General features: G+C 34.9%; 1 protein-coding gene across 1 annotated transcript; it reads left to right on the top strand.

Moving 5' to 3' along the window:
* Nucleotides 1–15,775: 15,775 nt before the first annotated feature.
* On the top strand, nt 15,776–22,293 carry LOC107032533. The gene is made up of 2 exons (XM_015234140.2): nt 15,776–16,328; nt 22,036–22,293. The coding sequence occupies exons 1-2, from the start codon at nt 15,835–15,837 to the stop codon at nt 22,067–22,069; spliced, it is 528 nt and encodes a 175-aa protein (XP_015089626.1). The 5' UTR covers nt 15,776–15,834; the 3' UTR covers nt 22,070–22,293.
* The last annotated feature ends 929 nt before the right edge of the window (nt 22,294–23,222 follow it).

The following is a 23,222-nucleotide window of genomic DNA, read 5'->3' as shown; positions in this document are numbered from 1 at the left end:
CAATGAGATGAAAAGAGTTAACATATTGCCTATGTAACTTTATTAGTTCTCCTTGTAGCCACACATTCATGTTTGTCCGATTCAGAACACTTTTCAAGTCATCGGTATTGATCAAAATTGAGAATTAAATTTGTACAAAAAAATCCACTTTCAACACTAAAGGTCGCGAAAGTGATTTTTTTTGGAAGTGTCAAAATTATTATGAAATGCCCAAAAGAGATCCATAAGCGCAAACATTTGGGAAAGCAATATTGAAACATAGTTTGAACAGACAACCCAAACATGTATCAAAACACATAGAATACGCATTCAGAATCAACAAACTAGTCAAAACGAGTAAATAAAGGGGTTGCTTCACCCCATCGCAAATGTTCAAAAATGCATTGCATGTAACAAAAATGATAGGGCAGAGTGGAGTCCTGTTTACTTCTTGGAGCTCGATTTGCCACCAGAGGGTCTAGCTCCGTCAACTCTAACAAATGGTGAAATTCCTAGAGAAATTTGAAGAGCTGCATCTATCATGACTGCATCCGATTCTTCCCAATCTTCCCTTGCAGCTGCTTCAGCTTCTTCATCTGTCTCCACTTATGATTCCTGCCAATCTGCCTTGTCTGCTTGGTCTCCAAGTCCAGCAGTGGATCGGGGCATGTCTAGCATTTCCACCGTGCCAAAAGTTCCAGACATGTCTGCGGACTTCAAGAAGCGTACTTCATCTTTAAACTTTGTAATTTCTTCCTGTAATGATGCAACCTCCTTTGGTGCTTCTGGGTCTTGTTTGCACATTGTTATCCTTTCCTCCAGATTTGAAATTATTGAAATTAGTAGTGCTACAACATCATTTAGTGAAAAATTATTTTTGGAACAGTTGTTTCTAGCCTTGCAACCTTGGATTCAGTTGACTTCGCCTGTTTCCCCATTCGGATCAATGAAAATGTATTGATAGGGGTGATGAATGAAATAGACCTAGACAATTTTGCCATAATGGAACCACTTGATGTGTTACCATATGAAACAGTGAAGTTAGTTAGACTTGAAAACTTGGGTGTCCTGATTCTCTTATAGGTATAACTCATGTGGCTTCGTCTTCCTTTTGCATTTTCTCACCTTGGTCTTTGAGATATTCAGCTTCTATCTTCCGAATATCTGTGGATCGTGAGGGAGTTACTTCCATATCCTTCCTTGCATCTGTAGGAACTTTAGTTCTCTTGTATAACTAAGTGATCAATACTGGAAAGGGGAAAGATATTCTGTTTTGCTTTGCCTGCATGTTGATTTTTAAAGCAATGATAGTCCCCTGGTTTGTTCTCTCAAGCCTCATAATGTATCCAAGGAAAGCACTTTAGTGTGTCGCAAAATTTATTCATTTTGAGAAGGCATGATTGTGCTACTAATGAACCCAAACCAATATCTTGTGGCTTTGTTCAAATGTTTTTTCACAATCTAGACCTCTTCTATTTGCTATTCTAGTGTTACTTGATCTAAAATTAGTGGATGTAGCCATTTTTTCATCTTATCCAATTTCTCATTGCTAATCAAACTCTGAAAGCGGTTACAAATATCAGCGGAAAATCCCAAAGTTGTATTTATGTCCCCACTATCGCAATCTACTTTTCTTCCCTGAACTTCCACATAATCAATCGTTTGAAATAGGTCACATTCTTTTTTGTTGAGGAACCATAGCAATTTTTAATCATAGAACTCTCTTGATCAAAATTGGTATGTAGGGTTTCGTGTCCTGGTGAATATCTGGAACTTATGGTACATCAGGCACTCTATCACTGCTGGATATCTGTTGATGACCATCTACATAGAACCTCTTTTTCCTCAATAATTTTCCTCAACCCCTCATCCTTTGATCGATTTTTTGACATGTGTGGGTTTCCTTGTATTGGGGTGTCGACTCAATAGTTAATTTTGTATTTGGACAGAGCAAGACTATGCATTTCGGGCTTCTAATCCTAGATTGGTCATTTCGCCTTTTTGTTATTCTCTCCATCCTCTATGCATTTTCCTATTCTCCCTCTTAAGAATCTATGTTATAATGGATGGGGTCAAAGTCATAATGTCCTGTGTTGTCATCAGTTGCATCTAATAATTAGAGAACTTTGCCCTTTCCTTTGCCCTTAGAATGTTCTGCAGACTTCCCCCTTTGTGGGGGTGCATTCTCACTAATCACAATTCCCTTCTCCTTTCTTCGGGTTGCTTGTGCGGCCATATCTGCAAAACAATTTAGGAGTTAATTATTGGGGAACACAGAATCACATACAAATTGCACAGATTAATCAGAGAATCACCAAGCATCTTCGGCGAACATGAGTGAGCTCACTGAAAAGCTTAGCTCCATGATTACAGTGGCTCAGCAAAGAGATTTTCCATTTGATGGAACGCTGATCATTTTAAGCGGGTGAAATGATCTGATGAACCCCTATACTTGTATGCATTTGTATTATGAACTCTTCTACTTAACCATTTGCCAATTGGACCCTTCAACAAATTAAAACACAATATTTCAAACCCTTCTGACCATTGACCATGCTTATGTGGCATTAAAATGAATGAGTTGGCGAGAGAGTGTAACACACACACCATAAGGCAAGTGAAGAACATATTTAATTTTTAAAAATATAAAATAATATTTTTTTACAAAAAATTTCTTCTTCCCTTAATCTCATCTTCTTCATTCATCCCCCACCCCCACCCTTATCACCCCCAACCTTCCTTATCAGCCAACTTGCTATTTAAATCCCCCTTTTCAGCCATCCCTCACCCCGTATCAACCCTAATCCCCCTTTTTAGCCATCCCCAACTACATATGCTCAAAATTCCCTCTTTAGGTCTTCAACTATCCACCACACCATCTTTGCTTCAAATCCTCTTTTCAGTCACCCTCACCCCATTAGTAGACCCTGATTTTATTTTTAAAAAAATTCACTTTAGTTTCACAAAATACCACCATAAAAGAGTAAAGTTTCAACTATAAAATCCTTACAAAGTAACGAAAATAAAAGGAAACAAAGAAATATTAATTTATATCTAATTTAAAATTCAAGATTTTCCTTTCAAGACTCTCATTCTCAATGTCACTTTTTTTTCGTAGAAGACATGTTTAAATGGAAGAAGTTTTTTTGTACGAAGACAAGCTTAATGGAACAAAAAGAGGCTATGATCGGAAAACACCCCTTTTGGCAGAGGAACAGGGTGGTTGACGACTGCATTAATGGAGGAGGAATATGAAATCTATGATCGGAATTTCATGTTCCTGGCGGGATATATAAAAGAATATTTGTTTTGTTCATAAGAAAAGAGAAGAAAAGAAAATGGATAGGGGCAGGTGGTGATTTTTTTTGGGTGAAGGGTAGAGGGTGGGGAGGAAGATGATGAAGTGGGAATATGGAAAATGAGTACAGAGAAAGAAAAAGAATTGTCCCTTTTTAAATAATATTATTTATTTTAAATATTTAATTTCTGATGTGTCATTAAAAAATAATAATAATAGTGACGTGGAATTTAATGTGTTAATTGAGTGTAATTCACACACACACAAATGATGAGAAAGGGGTTTCAAATATTTTGTTATATTTAGTTTGGGGGTCAAGATGACGACAAAGGGGTAAGTAGAAGGGTTCAAAATAAAAATCGATTCAAGTACGAGGGTCTACCAGACCGTTCCGCCTTTTAAGCGAGTATAATAATTTTTGCCAAAATTCACAATGTCAGAGAATTATTTGATGTGAGTACAAGGAGATCAACATCACTCTTCGAGTATCATTGAACACTTTCAGCATTTACGATTACATTTGTCGTATAATACGACTCTTACAAAACTTAACTTCTGAGATTACAGGTGATTATAGGTTACTTTAGTGAACCACTAAAAGGTTATACAGACTTAACCCAGTTTGCCGAATGACCCATCGTCCCAGAACTTCACCCCTAATCTCAACATTGTCCTTTAACATTCCAAAAAAATCAAACTTTGCACACAAAATTTTTATCCTAGACACGTTATACAACCACATGGGGAACATTATCTAGGCCAGAATCAATTCATACTATTCAAATAAAAATCAACTAAGCGTCACTTTTGTATATCACGACAAACATTTAAACAAGTTATTGTGAATAAGAAGGTCTAGTATGAATCAATATAAATCGATACACCCAATGAGAGTAGATTTTTCAACGATGAACTTGAGATTTTCAGAAACTAACCTTTTTTACTTTTGAAGAAAACACTATTTCACGTCACCCGGAAATTCGAATCCGGGATTTAGAATTTTATCCGAGACTGAATGTAACATTCCAAAAAATTACATGTCTAGTGAAGAGCCCAATAGGTATTTAAGAATGTGTATTGGGGATACATAGGCATTCCAATGCTCAATATTAATAAATATTGGGCATAGTATAGAAAATTGGCTAAGGGGTATTAACAAATTTCTATATAATACCCAAATAAGCAAAATATTGGGCATATTAGAAAATATTGGCTTGAAGGGTATTAGCCAAATTTTCTAAGTATTAATGAGCTTGTTTAAGAAATGTACCTGCAATGAAGACCCTAAGCTAAATTTTTTGACTTTATATTACACACAATATGTACTAGGCATCCAAGTGTCAAGCCTAATACCATAGCACATCACCATTTAAAAGGATCATGTAAATTAAGTAGTGCCCAAGGACATAGTGAGGATCCTTGGGACAATAAGTAAACATTCACAAATGAACCATAAATAATATTTAGTTAGGAAAGTGCAACCAACCCATGTGCAAGCACATGTGCAAGACATGTCAAGAAGCTGCCAAAGGAGGGGACCACCCTAAACGAATTTGATTAGGGTAGTTAGTGGGAAAACGTGCACAAGGGACCACTCCATATGGGGACTAACATCAGTACAAATTTTAGACTCTAACCTACTTCCCTAAATAACTAAATAACCTATGACTGACCGAATTCGACCCATTAGTGCACCCAACAACCTAGGACCAAAACCGGGTTGACACTAACCTAGTACTAGTTAAAGAGACAACCTAGTACCTAACCTAGGATGGTCCAAAATATTAGTTATGGTCTTAAAAACATAGGTGTACTTTTGTAATTTCCCTTGGTTACCTAATTAATTCATTTAGAAAATTAATTAATTAATCTAAAAGGGCTAAAACTGAAAATAAAAAGGAAATTTTCAGATTTCGATTAAGACAAGAAATGGACAACATAGTACCTATCCTAGGATGCTCCAAAGAGTTAGTTAACATCCTAAAGACTTAAGAGTACTTTAGTAATTACCATTGGATACTTAATTAATTAATTTAGCAACTTAATTAATTAATTTAAAGGGTCACAACCGAAATCACAAAACAATTTCCAGATTTCGGTTAAAACAAGAAAAAGACAACCTAGTACGTAACCTAGGATGGTTGAAAGGATTGGTTATGGTCCAAACGACTTAAGGGTACTTTATTAATTACCTTAGGTCACCTAATTAATAAAATTAGAAATTTAATTAATTGGTTTAAATGATCAAAACGAAATCCTTACACTAACCTAGTATAATTCAAGAAACATCCTAGTACTTAACCTAGGATGGTCCTAAAGGGTTGATTATAGTTCCAATGACTTAGGGGTACTTTATTACTTACCCTAGGTCCCTAAATTAATTATATTAAGGATTTAATTATTTAATATAAAGTCAAAATGTTGAACAAAACCATATTCAACACAAATTTCTAGACTTGACAAAGTGCTTTGTTCTCCTATCTTTAGTCAACTTAGGAGGGGCGTTTTGGTAATGGTGAATTAGTTTATTAAATTGAATTATTAAAACTAAGTTTTATAATTAAATATCAGTTAATAAACCTAAAAATCATGTTCAAACTCAAATAAAAGGCGACGCAAAAACAATAAGCAACGAATGCAAGAAAAAGGCAGAAAATTTATCGATTTCTCTAGGGCGATTTCAAGGTTTCTTCAATGTTTATTTCAAGGTGGTATTCGTAGATTGAGTTTTACATAAGGTATGGGGTTCTCTGCTAGAATTCTTTATCCAAAGAACTGTTTTTCCAACGATTCAAAGATTTGGAAAATTAGGGTTGTTTCCGTGTTCTCGTCGAACTCCTTTGTCTCTAGTATCCTTTTTGATTCCATGTTGAATAGTTTAGAGATCATGTTGTTGGTATGTGGTTATGGATGATCTTATGTGTAATGTTATTGAATTATGAATTCCGATAAAACTGTGAAGTTGTGATCATATAATGTTAACTGCTTAAAACGTGAATAATGGATCAATGATGTGTTAGTTACACCCGTAATTGTTTTAAGTGTTGATGTGTTTGTCCGAATGTTGCATTGCTGTTATTGTGACGTTATGAAGGTGTTAAATTCATCAAATATTTATATGATGCTGTCCAATATGTCTTAAAAACGTTACCCTGAAGTTATGAAACAAGATTGGTTAAGTGAATGATACTATGTTAAGATCTGTCCGAAACTGTTATAGATGATGGTTTGTTGTGCATACCTACTGTAAATGTGACTTGTTTATGATGTTGTGTTAGTTAAATGATTATATTATGCTGTTTAAGATGTTTAAAAACGTTATGCCTAAAGTTTTGTTTTAAGGTTTGCTAAAAAGATCTCCATGAAATCATAATTTGAGTGATTGGTTGGCTTATTCCAATAAAATGGCTACATTACATTGTCCAGAAGGGATGCATGCAAATGGATATAATATTATGTTAAATAATTAAAAGATTTGCTAATGAATAATATACATATCCAACCAAGCATAAAATAATGTAAATTTGGCATATGCCAGCAAAGATGGTTATGTAATCTATACCCAAATGTTTATGCAAATACTAATCATATGCCAATCTTGTATAGTAAGAGTATCAAATATATTATAAGAACTTCTAAAGTAATTTAATGACTCCATAACCAAGGGCATGCCTTCCATTGGAACAACTCCCAACATGCTTTAAAAGAATGAACTATGAACATATGTAACTCATTGAAAGAAATGATCATTGCCCATAAACAATGAAATGAAGCTACTACACTAAATTAAGAATTAACGTGAATTATAACATAATTAAAGGGGTCTAAATTAAGTAAGTGACCAGAATGGGGTGTTAAAGGAACCGAGACAAGTCTTAATTACACCTAATCTACTATGTTAAAAGAATACTCACGAATGAAGGTGTTACAATGTGTGAGACTAGTCACATTAACATCTAAGGATGATATGTAAGGACAATTCACATTTCATCAATGTAAAGTAAGGATGATATGTAAGGACAATTCACATTTCATCAATATAAAGTAAGGATGATATGTAAGGACATTCACATTTCATCAATGTAAAGTAAGGATGTTATGAAAGGACAATTCACATTTCATCAATGTAAAGTAAGTACGACGAGTCATCAAAAGAGCAAGTAAATCTCAATCTAGAAGCTAGCCTCCATAATGCTTGAGTCAATACTAGAAGATAAAGAAGAATAAATATTCACATAATAAGGTGAGTAATTATGTTAATCTATGATTCTAATGAAAATAGTGACAACATGATAACAGGCTAATGTGAAAGATGAGAGCAATCTCAAATGAGCCTAAGTAAATGTTACCAAAACGTACTCACCTATGAGGCTGTAAAGTTAATTAAGAGACCAGTCTCTATGAACACTCAAATGAAAGTATTGAAGTTAATGCACACTTAATATTAATGATGACATGAGAAATCATCTAATGAGCTATTATTTCCTCATGCTAGAAGCCAACTTCCATGATCTATGAATTGAATGTAATGGAATTTATACTGATCACCGATAGGATTGCTATGAGCGGTGATGCCTTCCTTTGGGAAGGGTGGAGGTTCACCTAACTCTCATTAGATGAGATTTTTCGGCATACCGGGTATGGGCTCCTTATATCTCGTAGTGTTTGAACCTATACTGCCAATATAGGTATCTAGAAAGGTTCGACTCCCTTACACGCTAGAATATTTGCGTCACTTTGGCTGGTGATTTCACCATATTTCGGTGTGGGGACGACACTAGATTTCATGATGCTCACATGATCTATGTCAATTAAGGTTAAAGTTTCCAAAGAAAGAATGAGTCCATCCTCAAAGTATGAAAGATAATGAAATGAACGATATCGAAGGTATTTGTGCAAAACAATCAGGAGGTGAAATCAAATTCAAGTAATGACATTCTTGGTCATTACACTTCATGATCCCGATGAGTCTTAAACTTCATCCTAGGTATAGCTGGTGTTTACATCAGCCTATGAATGAATGAAATGAAATGAATAATGTGAAGTATGAATGAACGAACGAAGCAAACTCTGTCTTTGCTAAAGAAGGCCCTCGGTTTGAGGTCCCATATATTGGGCCTTCACTTGAGATGTCATATGATACATCAACGATTCCAAAGTGTTATGTATATGAAATGTATAATATATAAAACATGAAAGTAACAAAATCAATGGCATGATCAATAGAGAATTTCTTATGAAAGGTAATGAATATATAGTGTAAAGAATGACTCACTATAAGGTAGGGAAATCATTCCTTAGTCCTTGGATTACTTACATCGATTCATTGTGGGTATGGGACTACAATGAGTCATTGATCTTGTAATTAAAACATAAATCCAAATGAATTATTTAACTACACAACAAGAAGAAGCAAAAGACTAAAAAATAATCTAAGTGTACACAGAGGAGCTCTCGACCTAAGAGGAACAAAAATCTCAATTCTTCGCCCGAGTTGTTCTAAAATTATGTTGATGATACTAATGTCTTTTAATCATATAGAAAATGATTTGTGTGCTTTGAATTCATTAAAATACATCATATTCATACAACAATTCACAACTAACGATTTTTGAAAGTCTAGTGACTAGGCTTTCCAGAAATAGCATGTTGTTTAGGAAGATCTTTATTTGATCATGCATACCCTTATGTGTATGTGTGCATAAACCCATACTTAGTACTAGTGGTGTACTAACCCCTACTATTTACTATTTTATAAATGCAGGTTAAGGGATAGATTGACGACTCTTGCAATGGTTTTGACATCAGCGTTTCTCCAAACCATTTGGTAGGTCCTCTTAATTTCGAGGATGCTATAGTTTTAGTCTAGCCTTACTTTTAGAAAAAGCTAGTGTATGTTGTCCCTAGAATTTCTTTTGTACTTTCATCTCGAAGATTTTGTAATAAGGTCGTGTTTGGCAAATGTATTTATGATATATTCTTATTCTATTTCAAATTGATTCTTATGATAGATGGTTGTTATATTTATGTTGAGCTTAGTATATGATGAATTCATGAAATAACTATATTAAGTGTATGTATACTTCATATGTTTAAATGTTTTAAATTTTGCGCTAAAAATAACCAATTAAATGTGATGAATCCGAGATAAGGTTTGTCTGCGACCTCTGAGAGGTCAAAGATGCCGGTTGCGATCCGGATTCTTGAATCCGGGTCGTCACACTTAAAACACTAGTCTAAACTGAGAGAGTTTAGATTGCTACCTTGGTGTGAAGTTATGAGGTTCGAAAATGACAAGAAGCGGAGAGATGTATTTGTTGGCCATATATGTAGTGAATTTTCAGTCCAATTGGCGATGTTATTAATAATTTTCAAATGAGTATGGCGAATCACCGATTGTGTGTGTATTCCGCCTTTTATGTATGATCATTGTTCTCATTAGTCTTAGTTAGTGACTTAGTGATATTCAGAATGGGATATCTATGTACCAACATCAACCTTTTCAATATTTTCCTTACTTCAACCTGAATCAACCACATACCATTATTTATATAAAAAATCCTAAAATTTAAGATCTTTGGTTTCCTCCCAAGAAGCACCTTATATAACGGCGTGGTATGATGCACACCTCAGTCACGATCCACTATTTCTTTTTGATCCACAAGAGATCTTCCTGTGTCTTGTGGGGTCAGAATGAGGCAACACACTCCCTATGAGTGTCTCGATAAGATGGAAAGATCTATATTGTGATTCAACCATCTATTTTAGCACTTCAACATTTTCCTGCATCCATTTGATTATCCTATTTTTTTAAATGGAGCTTCTGAAGAATGGTTAGCAGCGTGTGGTTAACGCGTTCTCTTTCATTGTTAGCAGCATTTGCGTTCTCAAGAGAAGGCGAACACTTCCTGGTTAGCTTGCCCCTGGCTTCCACCTTAGTTTTCCTGGTAGTTAAATCATTCAGTTGGGTTGCCAATGTAGTTAGCCTGAAGTCACCCTGGGCTTCTTATTTAAACTGAGAAAACTTGTTGCTACGTTGTTCTTACATGGGTACCTTAAAAAGACATATAAAAAAAAGAAAAACACAACTAAATGTAAAGTTAGTGTAAACTACACTACGAAGAACTAAGAACTATGAATATCTAAATTTTTACTTGACACTATTCCCTAACAACGGTGCCATTTTGATGCTTCAGTATGTGTATTTTTTTATATTTCGTGATCAATGACACTAACCTACAGTTTGAGTGTCTACAAATCGATGCTACAAAAGTAACCCAACCACGGGAGTGGTAGTAAAAGTAGTAGCTATTTAAAATTTCTTCTAAATAGTGATAACCACGACATTTTTGAATATTAAAAAAACAAGTTTAATTGGTGACACCAAAGTGTCAAATATCAAGAAGATATTTTATCACAAGTAGTAGAATAACAAAAATAAAGCAGAAAACAAGTATCAGAGATGGTTCTTGGGGGGGGGGGGTGCATGCTTTTGATAGTAAAATTTGAAAGACAATGGTTACTAGACTAAGATTTAGCTGAATGAAAATTCCCTCTTGGGCAACTTACCCCATATAAAATGGGCTCCTCTCGGATACCCTTCGTCTAAACTAACAAACCTACACCTTACTCACACTCTGACCTTTCGATAGAGGGTTCTTGGATATGAGACTAGGGCTCACCATCTCGTGCTGAACCTCATCTGTCTAGAGGTCTTTGTATCGCAACCTCCCTCTCGGGCTAGTCGAAAACACATGGGATAATTTGTATTTGCAACTACAAAACCATTAAATTAAACCACAACCACTAGGTGAAATTACCATTAAAATGCATATAATCCTATCAACAAGCAAGAACCAAACAATAATATCAACACATATTTGCTAAATCACACCCAAAAAAATGGGGAGTTTTAGCAACAAATCAAGCAATAATAGAATGTACTTAAATTTATAAAGGAATCAAATGGGTTATAAGAGTTTAAACCTTAAAAATGGCAAAAGAAGGTAAATGGAGAAGACCCACTTCACAGATTGGAAGAAGAACTTCTTTCTTTAAGCCTCCTCCAAATCCTCTCCAAAATTTAGAGAAAACTTAAGAAAAAAGTTTCTAAAATAAAAATATTAAGTTTCTAATATTTCTCTTCTCTAATATATCTCCAAAAACTCTCATGAAATGAACTCTCCAAAAGTCCCCTCTAAATAAAAAAAGAGTTTAGTATTTATAGACTTCAAATTTAGTGTTGATTGATCCATACGGCGTCTTTAGTCGTGATTCATCGAGTGATTTGGTGAATCACCCTTTTTCTTGTTCTTCGTCATCTGCACCTCGCCTTTTTATCCATACACGCTGTAATGTTTTGCAGAATAACTCTACTTCGCGGAACTATTCGACGAAGCGCCAACTTCTCTTTTTCATCGCCATTTGATCCACTTCCTTCAGGGGTCGCTTGCTGTAAAAGAATGTGGAACTCTACTAAACGGCATATTGCCAAGTGTGCATGGCGATGCGCACGTTGCATCTTCAACTCTTTTCTTTCATTTGGCTTCCATATTGCGCCTAAGTGTCCATGCTCCTACAAAATTCTCAAATACATTAAATTTATAGGTTTTTATCATATATTGAGATAAAATACACAATATAGGACACTATTTTCATTAAAATAAGGCCCTAGGTGAGTCGAATTGGAGGACTCATCAGAACCCTAATTCAAGAACGCAACAAGGTTCCATCTGTTCCAGCCCAAAAATTCAAATATTTCTCTATGAATTTCGTTACCACATATGTGGGATTTCACTAGTGCGTATGTTTTACCCATTAGGTCCTTAGATTTAAGTCTAATTTTTGATTCCCTTAATATCAACTAGACATTTCTAAAATTATAGTATATTATTGTGAATTAATTTCTTAATGTCCGAAATATGTTTATCACAACTTTCAGTTTGTTTTAGTATACATTCCTTCACAAATTCAGGACCCTAGCTATGTAGTTCTTTATTTCATGAACTACACTTACTAGGTAAGTTATTTCAGATAATTCAGATATTTTCATACATATACGCCTCAGTTTCAAAGTGTCATTATTAGTATATTAATGCTGCATTCTTAGATTTTGCATGGTAGTATTTTGATTTATTAGTTACTATAGAAATTCAATTATAATGTGTTAAATTACTTAATCATATGGGAAGCTTAATAAGGAGTAGAATAGGGAAGACACTCTCAAGTCCCTGAGCTTCGTTCCTCCTAGGTTGTAAGTCCCCTTTGTGGGCAACATTTTAGTGATCACGCTAGTATTCCTCTATACCTTTGGACGAATATATTGGGTCCTCTCTATGAGGCGTATACATTAGACCTCACATTTAGATAATGTGGTTTTATGTTGGTTAATAGTAGCCTCCTTACGAGTTCAATTAGATAATATTGCATTTCACTATGTTATCAGTATAGTTCTGTATTCAGTTTCAGCATGTTTTAAACTTACTCACTGTATTCAGTATTCTCAATTGTATCATGCTTTCATTGTTCAAATATATGATTTTATTATGTAATGTTATTGTTTAGTTATACTCTATCAGGCATGCTTAGTACCTTTCAAGTATTGGCGCATACTCTACGCCACATCTTTTTGTGATGTAGGTTCAGGTCTTTTGCAGTCAAATCATGCATAGATTGATCTTTGATCTTCAGTTTAGAAGCATCAGTGGTGAGTCCTCATTCTTCGAGAAATAATGACTTGTTTACCTTTTCTTGCTTTTAGTTTTAGTTTCTGTTTTGCTAGAACTAAGTGAGGCATGTCCAAATATTTCTAGTCACTAGAGGCTTTATTTTAGATATATTTAGTTTCAGCTTTAGTCATAGAGTTTGTTTTATCTCTTGTATGAAACCTCTCCTTTTTCTTACATTCATACAGTATATGAGTATTTCCCATCATTTCAAACTTTCATATGATTCAGCTTCTACATAGTTTTAATTGTTTTCGTTTATCTTTAGTATTCTCATAGTTATGCCAATATGGTTAGTTTGCTTACACTCGAGAACATATCTCCCGTGTCCGCGTCTAGGTTTTAGCCTTGGGGTATGAAAAACTTGGTATCAAATCCATAGGTTTAAGAGTCCTAGGATATCTGAAAAGCTGCACTAAGTAGAGTTTTTTTCTTGGGTGGGAAGTGCACACCAATTAGTGAGGAGGCTTTAAAATGTTTAAGTAAAACTTCAATTCTATGTTACTCTTATCGTGCGCAAGGTATGATCTAATTCCTCATGTTTATCCTTCATTATGCGTTTTCAGATCATGGCTTCCCATAGAGCTTAGACAAGGAATATGAATGCAACTCCTCAAGGTTCCAGATCAGGAAATTTCAAATGCTGAATTTTCAAAATGTTATCCAGATGTTGACTCAGAGTGTGACAAAAAAAAACAACCTAAAGTCCCTAGTTCTGGCAAATGCTAATGTTGGGTTAACTGCATCTAGAGTTTCGGATATTGTTCGAATGAATCTGCATGAGTTGTTAGAATCATTAATTGGCGAGGATCCTAAAACTTGTGAATCCTTTCAGGACAGGTTCTTCCTAAGAGAGTTAAGGGATGTAAAATCTCAGGAGATTGTGAATTTAAGGTAGGGTTCCATGACAGTCCGAAAGTATGAGCTCAAATACACCCAACTCTCCAGGTATGCTCCTCACATGGTTGCTGATTACAGGGACCAAATGAACAAATTCATACATGGGGTATCCGATCTAGTGAAAACATATTATAGGAATTCTATGTTCCTTGGAGACATGAACATCTTTAGATTCATGACTCATGCCCAACAGGTTGAGGGTTATAAACTTAGGGAATAATCCAAGGAGAATAAGAAGGCTAGGACTGGGAAATATGAGTTTATACTATGCCTTACATATTCAGTACATTCTTTCGTACTGAAGTCCCTTATAGGGGACGTTGCATTCCATGCTGTAGGTACAAGTACTCAACTAATAGATCTCCCCAATATAAGTATATTATACTCAACAGTTGTTGATGAGATCCAGGTTGAGTCAGGGTTTTACCAAGTCTTTACTATGCGTATTTCCATATTGTTATGTCATGGATTCCAGTAGAGATTTTGTAGACATTGTAAAGCTATCATTTGTATTCATAATTTCACTTGTCACATGTATTGGTTCATCTAGTCGACATGTGTTGTATATAAATCTTCTCAACAGTAAATCTATCTACATCGTAGTTTACTTTATCACCATAGGTCATTTGTAAAGCATGTGTTCATATTGTACTTCTATATATCACCTAGGGTTTGGGTGTGACAAAAATGGATAGAGATCGGGTGGTAAAAATCGCTTGCAGGGTCAGCAGAATTCTTCAACTCCTTTACCTTCATCAATTAATGTTCCATCCTCCAAGTTCTGAAATGATCATAGAGGTAGAGCATCAGACTCTATGTCTAAAGGAGTATTTCAGGCATTGGAACCTACCCAACTTGTCCAAAGTGTGGTGTAACATTCTAGAAAATGTACTCGTCCAGTGTAGATCCTATTAAGTGTTAAGAATAGGTATTGGGTATACATAGGCATCCCAATGCCCAATATGGAGTAATATTGGGCATATTAGAAATTATTGTCTTAAGGGTGTTAGCCAATTTCAATACATACACAGGGTTTATATTAAAATCGAAGCTTGTATAAGAACTGTACCTGTAATGAAAACCCTAAGCTAAAAATACACATATTAATTCTCAACCCAACACATGATGTACTAGGTGTTGGCACCCAATTTCGACCCTCCTCGGTATAATTAGTTCTCGAGCTTCTTAAATTTCCAAACAATTTAAAATAATTAGTTTATAAATTTTGCGAAAAAATAATAATAATATATGAATTTTGCTTTATTTTGGATACTTTTGTCATTTTCTTATAATTTTTAGATAGCATATATACTTTACATGATTATGTATATAATTGATATAATTTACGATTATTTCTCAAAATATTTTAATTTTTAGTAAGTATTCTATTAAACTAATTTAGTTTAAATTATGGTCAAATTTTGAATCACTTTTTTACAATTAATAATAATTATATTACTAAAACAGAGAAGCTCGTTGATTAATTAAAACTAATTCGTTTATTTAAGGTTTAGCCGAATTTATTATCTTAACTCAATTTGGCCATTTATTAAATTAACTCATTCTTAATTTTCCAACTTAACTCAGTTTTGGGCCATTTGTAGGCCAAATTCCAGCCCATTTTTTTTTTTTTACGTTTAATCCATTCCCCCCCCCCCNTTGGGCCTCTTTCTTTTTCTAATTGACCCGATTGAATTTCCAGCCCAATAATTCCAACCCACTTCAGACCTAGAATCGACCCAACCTTTTCTTCTACCCGACCCAACAACAACTTAATTCCCAGCCCAATTTAGTTCAAAGCCCAAAACCCGATTCTCCTTCAAACCCGACCCACCCGTCACTCCTTCTTCCTCTTCACACGTTCCGCCTTCAACATCCACGCGCAGAAAATGCCCTCCCCTCTGTTCTTGTCTTCTTCCTCGCGTAGCTCCAATGTACAACGCGTCCCCTTCCCCTTTCCCTTTCTCTCGTACGAATGGTACGCCTAGGTGTCGAAATCCCCCTTCCCCTCAAATTGGACGTCCTAGATCGTTCTTTCTCCTGAGCAAATTGTACCAATTCGTACTATTCCGTTTCAACTTTATCTCTTTAGGGTTTTCGATTTCAAAACGGGACATGAAATCGCGATTTTACCCCAGCTCTTTTTGTGATTTCCCCCCGCTCTCCATCCATCAAAATGGATATTTATATGGCCATCTATTCACTGTTGGAGGAGGGTTTTTTTGGCTGAAATTCCATTGTTACAAAAACACAGAAATAGTCGAGAAAAAATTGAGGAAAGTTAAGGCAATTTTCGAGGAAATTTTCCTTGTTCTGTTCTTATTCCTTCACTGTCTTTGGAGTTTGTTGATGTTATCAGGCCTCCATTGTGGTCGTGGAAGGTCGTCTCCTTTACCAGCAAAGTCCCAGTCGCTGCTCGGAGAAAGGTAACGCTTCCTTTTACTTACGTTTTACTTCAGTATTGAACACGATGTGATGAGTGTTGTTGGTTCCTCTGGTTTCGTTACTGTTTCATTTACTCGTTTCGACTTCTATACTCTTCTTCGAATGATTTTTTGGTGTGATTGATTCGTTGTTTATTATGATGGATATACTTCAATCATGTTTAAAATCCATTTGAAACTGCTTGTAGGCATATTTTACTTTTATAGTATTGTGTTTCTAGTTTAGCGTAGATATGTGCAGCGTTGTGATTTTCTCCTACGAGTTAACATGGCTCAATGGTTGTGCCTTGTATTCATTATCATATGAACTCGAGTTCTTGAGCAGCAAAGATATCAGTTTTTTTTGTTCTCTTTTCTGTTTTCGCTTTCTGTTTCCTTTGCTCCTTCCTAAAAGTTCTCTTGCAATTCCTTAATGTATTGTCCCTTTTGGAATCGTCTGATTTCCTTGCTTTAGAATCTTCTCGTCAATGTTGGTTCTATGTGCATTCTATGCATTACGCATGATTCATGTATTAATGAAAGTCGCTTTAGTATTATATATTGGTCGTTATGTGCATTGGTTCGACTTCGTATCTATGAAGTTAACTGGTGCGCTGCTCGGCGTTGTTTGTTGTTGGACATTCAGTTCTCTTGCTTGGTTCTCATCAATAAATCTCTTACTTTGTTGATCTTGTTAAACTTATAAAAATGATTAGGAAGTTCTGTAATTTGTTTCAACAAGTCCTCAAGGCACTGTAATTATTGCTTTTCTTTTCTTAAGCTTAGGACTATATATTTGTTTCATTTTGATAGCTTTTCTTCTCTTGACTTCTACTGCTTAAAGGAAATCACGACCTTCCTTGTTTAGAGCATGTTTAATTGCTAATAATTTATGTGTTGTTGCTACCTTTTACACAACGTAATCACTGCTTTAAATCTTGGTTCCTTTGTGTCCATTGCTATTTTGAATTCTCTGTAATGCATGGAGTATGCTTGATCAATAAAGTATGGTGTTTATTTAGCATATTTCCTAAGCAGTAGTGGTGCATTTCCATGCATATGACGGATGTATTAGTATGTGTATATGCACTGCATGTCACTGTCATTGCTTTACTTGTTGTGAGATCTTATTTTTTAGTTTCATTTGGAATTGTTTTGAAGTCATTTGTTCCCCTCTGACTCGATCTCCTAGTAGTTCATTTTATCTCCGTCTTGTTCAAGATGCATGCTATTAGTTTATCATTGAAGGTGCTAATTCTCTTTGGTTTGATTCATTGCATGTGAAAACTATTCTTGAGTCCTTATGGACTTCGCTCAACTACCCTGCACTTCCTCATCGAGCCATAAAGGCTCAAAACATCCTCCTCGAGTCGTAGATTCCCTTCAAACTGGTGTACAGGTCGAAATATGGCAATATGTGTTGCTGCAAATTAAATTTTGCAGATGTTGAGAAGCTGTATACCAGCTATATACACAGTTTATACCATGATATACAAGTAAAAAATGCACAGGTGATCCAAATTCGAAATCTAGGTTGATAGCAGTGAAAATATGCTTCTGAAAAATTGCTATCAACTATGGAAAGTTGAAGATCAGGCTGATATACAACCTGTATACACTGATATACATACGCGTTATACCACAAATAGGAGTAAAAAAATACGAATTGCAGGTTAACGTACAGGGACGCCGAATTCAGTATAACTGGAATAGTGAATGAATACAGTAATAAGATGGTATAAAAAATGGTATAAAAAATGGTACAGGTACAAACGCGCCAAAATAATATGGAAAATACAGGAGGAATCACGAGAATTCATATCCAAACAAAATATGCAGGATTCAAAAGTATAAACGGATTGGATATATACAATATACATCATTTGTATACTTTAATTTCTTTTTCAGGAAATTGGGTCAGGGCCCTTTTAGCAAAATTTTGATAGGCCCAAAAGGCCACAAATATATTTTGCAGGATTTAAATTGTTGAAAAGGTCCCAAACCTAATTAGCATAGGACAGGTGGGCCAAAGCCCAATTCAAAGAGTTTGGGTATTTAGCTCAAGTTCAAATTTTCTTTTCCCTCCCTCATTACCTATTGTTTATATGAATTAACCAATATTTGGTAGAATTTTAATAATCTCCTTAAGGGCAGTCATTTTCTTTACTATTATAAATTTTACTATTATTTTTACTTAGTTTGTTTTATTGATTTTCGTCAAAATTAAGGTTTATTCCCGTTTGAAATTTCCTCTAAATATTTCCTTTTAGAAAAAATAAAAAGATTAAAAAATAAAATAAATATTAAAACGAATTTTCTCTTTACGTAGTTAAAAATTTTATAATTTAAGAGTCATATAGTCAAATCGCCGGTCAACCGCAAGTTAGCGGCCATCACGAGGGCCTAACACCTTCTCGGGATGTACATTTGAACTTCGAACCTTTTTCAATTGATTTTTATCTGTTTTTAAATCTTTTGAAATTTTTAAAATTTTTCTTGATTTTATCAAAAATCAAGTGGCGACTCCGTAAATTTGGAAAGTCGATTTTTCTTAAATAATAAGATTAATTGATTTTTTGAAACTTAGTCATTTTTCTCTATTTTACCAAATAATATATTTTAAAAAATAAAAACACTAGGCATCCATGTGTCAATCCTAGGTACGATGTCACATGATCAATTAAAATGATCATGTAGATTAAGAAGTGTTCAAGGACATAGTGAGGATCCTTGGGAAAATAAGTAAACATTCCAAATGAACCATCAAGAATAGTTAGTCAGGAAAGTACAAGCAACACAAGTGCAAGCACATGTGAAACCGGCCAAGGGGGGGACCACACCACCACCCTAACCGAATTTGGTTAGGGTAGTTAGGGGCAGGCGTGCGCATGGGTCCATCCATGTGGGGCCCAACTCCCTAACCAACTCTAGACTCTAAATAACTGACCTGAATAACTAACTAACCTACGACCAACAAATAATAACTAAGGGACCTGACAACCTAAGACCTAGTCGGGTGACACCAAATCGTGTAACTAATTAAGAGACAACCTAGTATTTAACCTAGGATGGACCAAAAGGGTTAGTTATGGTCTTAATGACTTAGGTGTACTTTACTAATTACCCTAGGTCCTTAATTAATTAAATTAGAAACTTAATTAATTAATTAAAAATCATTATGTTAGCCGAAACAGTTAGGAAAATTTCAGATTTTACGAAGTCAAATGCTCTCCTATTTTTATTCAACTTAGGAGGGGCGTTTTAGTAATTAACTAATTAATTTATTTAATTAAGTCGATTAGCCTAAGTTGAATTAGTAAATATCATTTCTTAAGACTTAGAATCATCTTCAAATACTAGAAAACTCACGACTCAAAACAGTACGAAATCATGAGAAAAACAATGAGAAAAACGTAGAAAAATAGAAAAATTCTCTTAGGTGATTTCAAGGTTTTCGTGCTAGGTGATGTTAGTAGATCCAATTCTACATAAGGTATGAGTTTTATCTCTTGATTTACTTTCCCGAAGAGTCTTTTCAAACGCTTTATGAATTCAAGAATATCAAAACTAGGATTGTTCTCAATGACATTGTTGAATGTCCACCTCCCTAGTTATCCTTGTTGTCAATTCTAATAGTATGTAGATGTAATATCGAACATGTTATTTGTATGTGGTTCTAATGAGGCCTATAGATTTGATTCGTTTGATTAAGGTATTAGTTACATGAGTTAAAGAAGGTTGTAATGTCTTATTGTTTTCGAAAAGATTAAGTAGGTATGAATTGTTCATGAAGTTTAGCTCATTGCTAAAAATCAACTGGCTTAGAATGTTGAAATCACTATAGTATATTCTTGAAGTTAATTGAATTGGCTAATGATATTCTCAAGACCATTGTCTAGTAAAGATTTTGGCTTATGCCAATAAATTTGCTAACAATATCCTAGATACCATAATATGTGAAGGATAAGTGTGTGCCAATAAATTGTCTTACAAATGTATTTCCAAAATAGAATAAAAAATGGGCTAATGACTAAGTTATACAAAATTAAGCATTACCAATGAAACACAATGAATTTATAACCAAGGTTATGTCAATCATTGGGACAAGTCCCAACATACCCTTTCCAAATGAACTATGAATATAATTATGCTAAAGATACTCACAAAAAAAGGTGTTAATAATCGTGAGACAGGTCATATTAACACCAAGATGATAATGCAAGGTTAAATTCACATTTCATCAAGAAAATAAAGGGATGAACAATTATCCAAAGAGTTAAGTAAACCTCATAACTAGAAGCAAGCTTCCATAGTGTTTGAGTAAACTCTAAAAGTTATAAAGAAAAAAAAGTTGAGCAAAGCACCGATAGACTAGCAATGAGCTCGTGCCAGCACATGTAAGCCTCATGAGATGAGTCTACCACCAAGGTGGATAAGTATTCTCTGTATGTCTCCAATTCTTCAAAATATGATGCCAACATAGGAACTAGCTAGTGGATTCCACCTAAGAGATATAGGTATGATGCGGTTTAACTTTGGCTGGTAAAACCACCCCATTTCGGTGTGGGGCAGACACTGGATTTCATGCTTAGCTCACATGATCTATGTAGGTTAATTTCTCAAAGATAGTACTTGGTTCACTTTAGCCGTCATCCATCTCTTTCCGGTGTGGGGAAAACACTGGACTTGGTTTCACTTTACCCGGTGAACTACCCCTTTTTGGTGTGGGGCAAACACTGAATTTCATGTTTAGCTCACATGATCCAGGTTCACTTTGATCGGTGAACCACTCTTTTTCGGTGTGGGATAGACACTGGATTTCATGTTAGCTTACATGATCTTAATGCTAAAGATTTCTTTAAGAATGTAAGAAAGAAAGAAGAAGAATTGTAAGTTCAAGGTGAGCTAATAAAGTAAGAGTTTAAGTATATCAAATCATCAATGGTTGATAAGAATTTTAACTTGTTATTGGCTTGTGAGAAATTAGGATATATGCTCTATTATATTCTCGTTATGAAAATAATGAAATGATGGGTATAGCCAAATAAAAATTGGCTTACAATGACATCTTATATTATGCCTATAAAGAGTAGTAAAACATAATGGCTAATCAATGCCCCACAATCTCCATAATATGAAAATGATAAAATAAGTGACCTAGCCAATAAAAATTGGCTTATAAAGATTTCATCCCCAATTTAACATGAATGGAAAGAATAACTTGTAGTAAGAGTAGCAAAATTATTTCCTTAGTCTTTTGGATTACTTACTCGATTCTTTGTAGGTATGGGACTACAATGAACTACCATTGCACTTGACTAAAACATAAGATTAAATAGATCTTTGAACAACACAACACAAGAAGAAAAATATTGAAAAATAAACTAAATGTTAGGGATAGAGCTCTCGGGTTTGGAGGAGCAAATTTCAAAATTTTCATTCGAGTTGTTCTCAAATTATTTCCATTATTCTAAGGTCATATGTTCATATAGAAAATGAGTTGTGTGCTTTTAATGCATTAATATATGTTATATTTATACAATAATTCACAAATAACAAATTAAGAATGTCTAGTGACTTCACTTTCAAGATATGACATGTTGTTACAGGAAGAGCTTTCCATGATCATTCATAGTCCTTATGTGTATATGTGAATATACCCATACTTAGTACAAGTGTATACTAACCCTATACTATTACTATTTTATAGGCGCAAGTCAGAGAGCAGATTGAAGACTCATTGAAGCGGTTTAGATCAGCAATCTCTAGACTTTGGTAGGTCCTCTTGAGTTTGAGGATGCTACACCTATCATTCTATCTTAGTACTTTAGACATACCTAGTGGATGTTTTCCTTACCGTTTCATTTCAGATTTTTAGTCAAAGATTTGTATTAAGGTTTTTTGGCAAACTATTAAGATATATTGATTTCTTCATTGAATGGCTTAATCGATTGCAGATGGTTATTTAGTTTGAGATTATTAGAATATCACTCTATATTGTAATTATATGAAGTCTAAGTATACTACATTATGTTCTAAAGTTTTAAATTTTGCACAAATTTAACTATATGATTGTAATGAAAGGTAAGAGCAGGCTTGTCTGCGACCTCTGAGATGTTAAGGATGCCAGTTGCATTTGTATTCCTAATCCGGTTATGACAAACTTCGTATCAGAGCATGATGTTAAATTACCTAGGAACTAAATCTCAAAAAAATCATGTTACGTAGTTTCTAACTTATGGTTGTGAAGCGCGCCACAAGCATGACTTAGAGACTAAGTGATGATAAGAAACCTCCCTTCTTCTACTCTTTATTGTGCTGTATAGAGCTTTAATATTTTGTATCATTCTAGTGTCTAACTTTCTTCTTGTGTACACAAGGAGAAACACAGGCAAAAGATTCGAAGAAGCAGCTGCTGGAGGCGACCAAGCTCAACCTCAAGCCCCATCTGCTCAAGTACAAGTGCCTGTCGACCCAGCTGCGTTGACGAATGGAGAAGTAAGAGAAGCACTAGTTCAGATGGACCAAGCCATTACTACTCAAACATAGGCTATCACAGCCCAGGCCACTAGAGAGGGTGCTCCTAGGGAGAACCCATGTGCTAGCTCCATGGCTAGGAGACTGAGGGATTTCACCAGAATGAATCCTCTAGTCTACTTCAGGTCCAAGACTAAAGAGGATCCCCAAGAGTTTGTGGATGAAGTTAACAAGATTCTCTATGCCATGGGGGTGAATGAAAAGGAGAAGGGTGAGTTGGCTGCATATCAACTCAAAGATGTGGCACAGGTGTGGTACAAAATGTGGGCAGATGGACGAGCACCTAGAGAAGTTCCCATCACTTGGGACATTCTCAAGACTACATTCTCGAGAGTTCTTTCCCAGAGAACAGAGGCAGGC

Source organism: Solanum pennellii, chromosome 10, assembly GCF_001406875.1.
Source record: "Solanum pennellii chromosome 10, SPENNV200".
NCBI classification, from domain to species: Eukaryota; Viridiplantae; Streptophyta; class Magnoliopsida; order Solanales; family Solanaceae; genus Solanum; species Solanum pennellii.
The sequence above is the reverse complement of the archived record's forward strand: the minus strand, read 5'-3'. Positions and strand labels throughout refer to the sequence as shown.

Bases quoted from the DNA above. Each gene is read 5' to 3' on its own strand.
- LOC107032533 (XM_015234140.2), top strand. From the start codon at position 15,835: ATGTACAACGCGTCCCCTTCCCCTTTCCCTTTCTCTCGTACGAATGGT. The intron at 16,329-22,035 runs GTAACGCTTCCT...ACTATTTTATAG, and splicing joins CAGTCGCTGCTCGGAGAAAG to GCGCAAGTCAGAGAGCAGAT.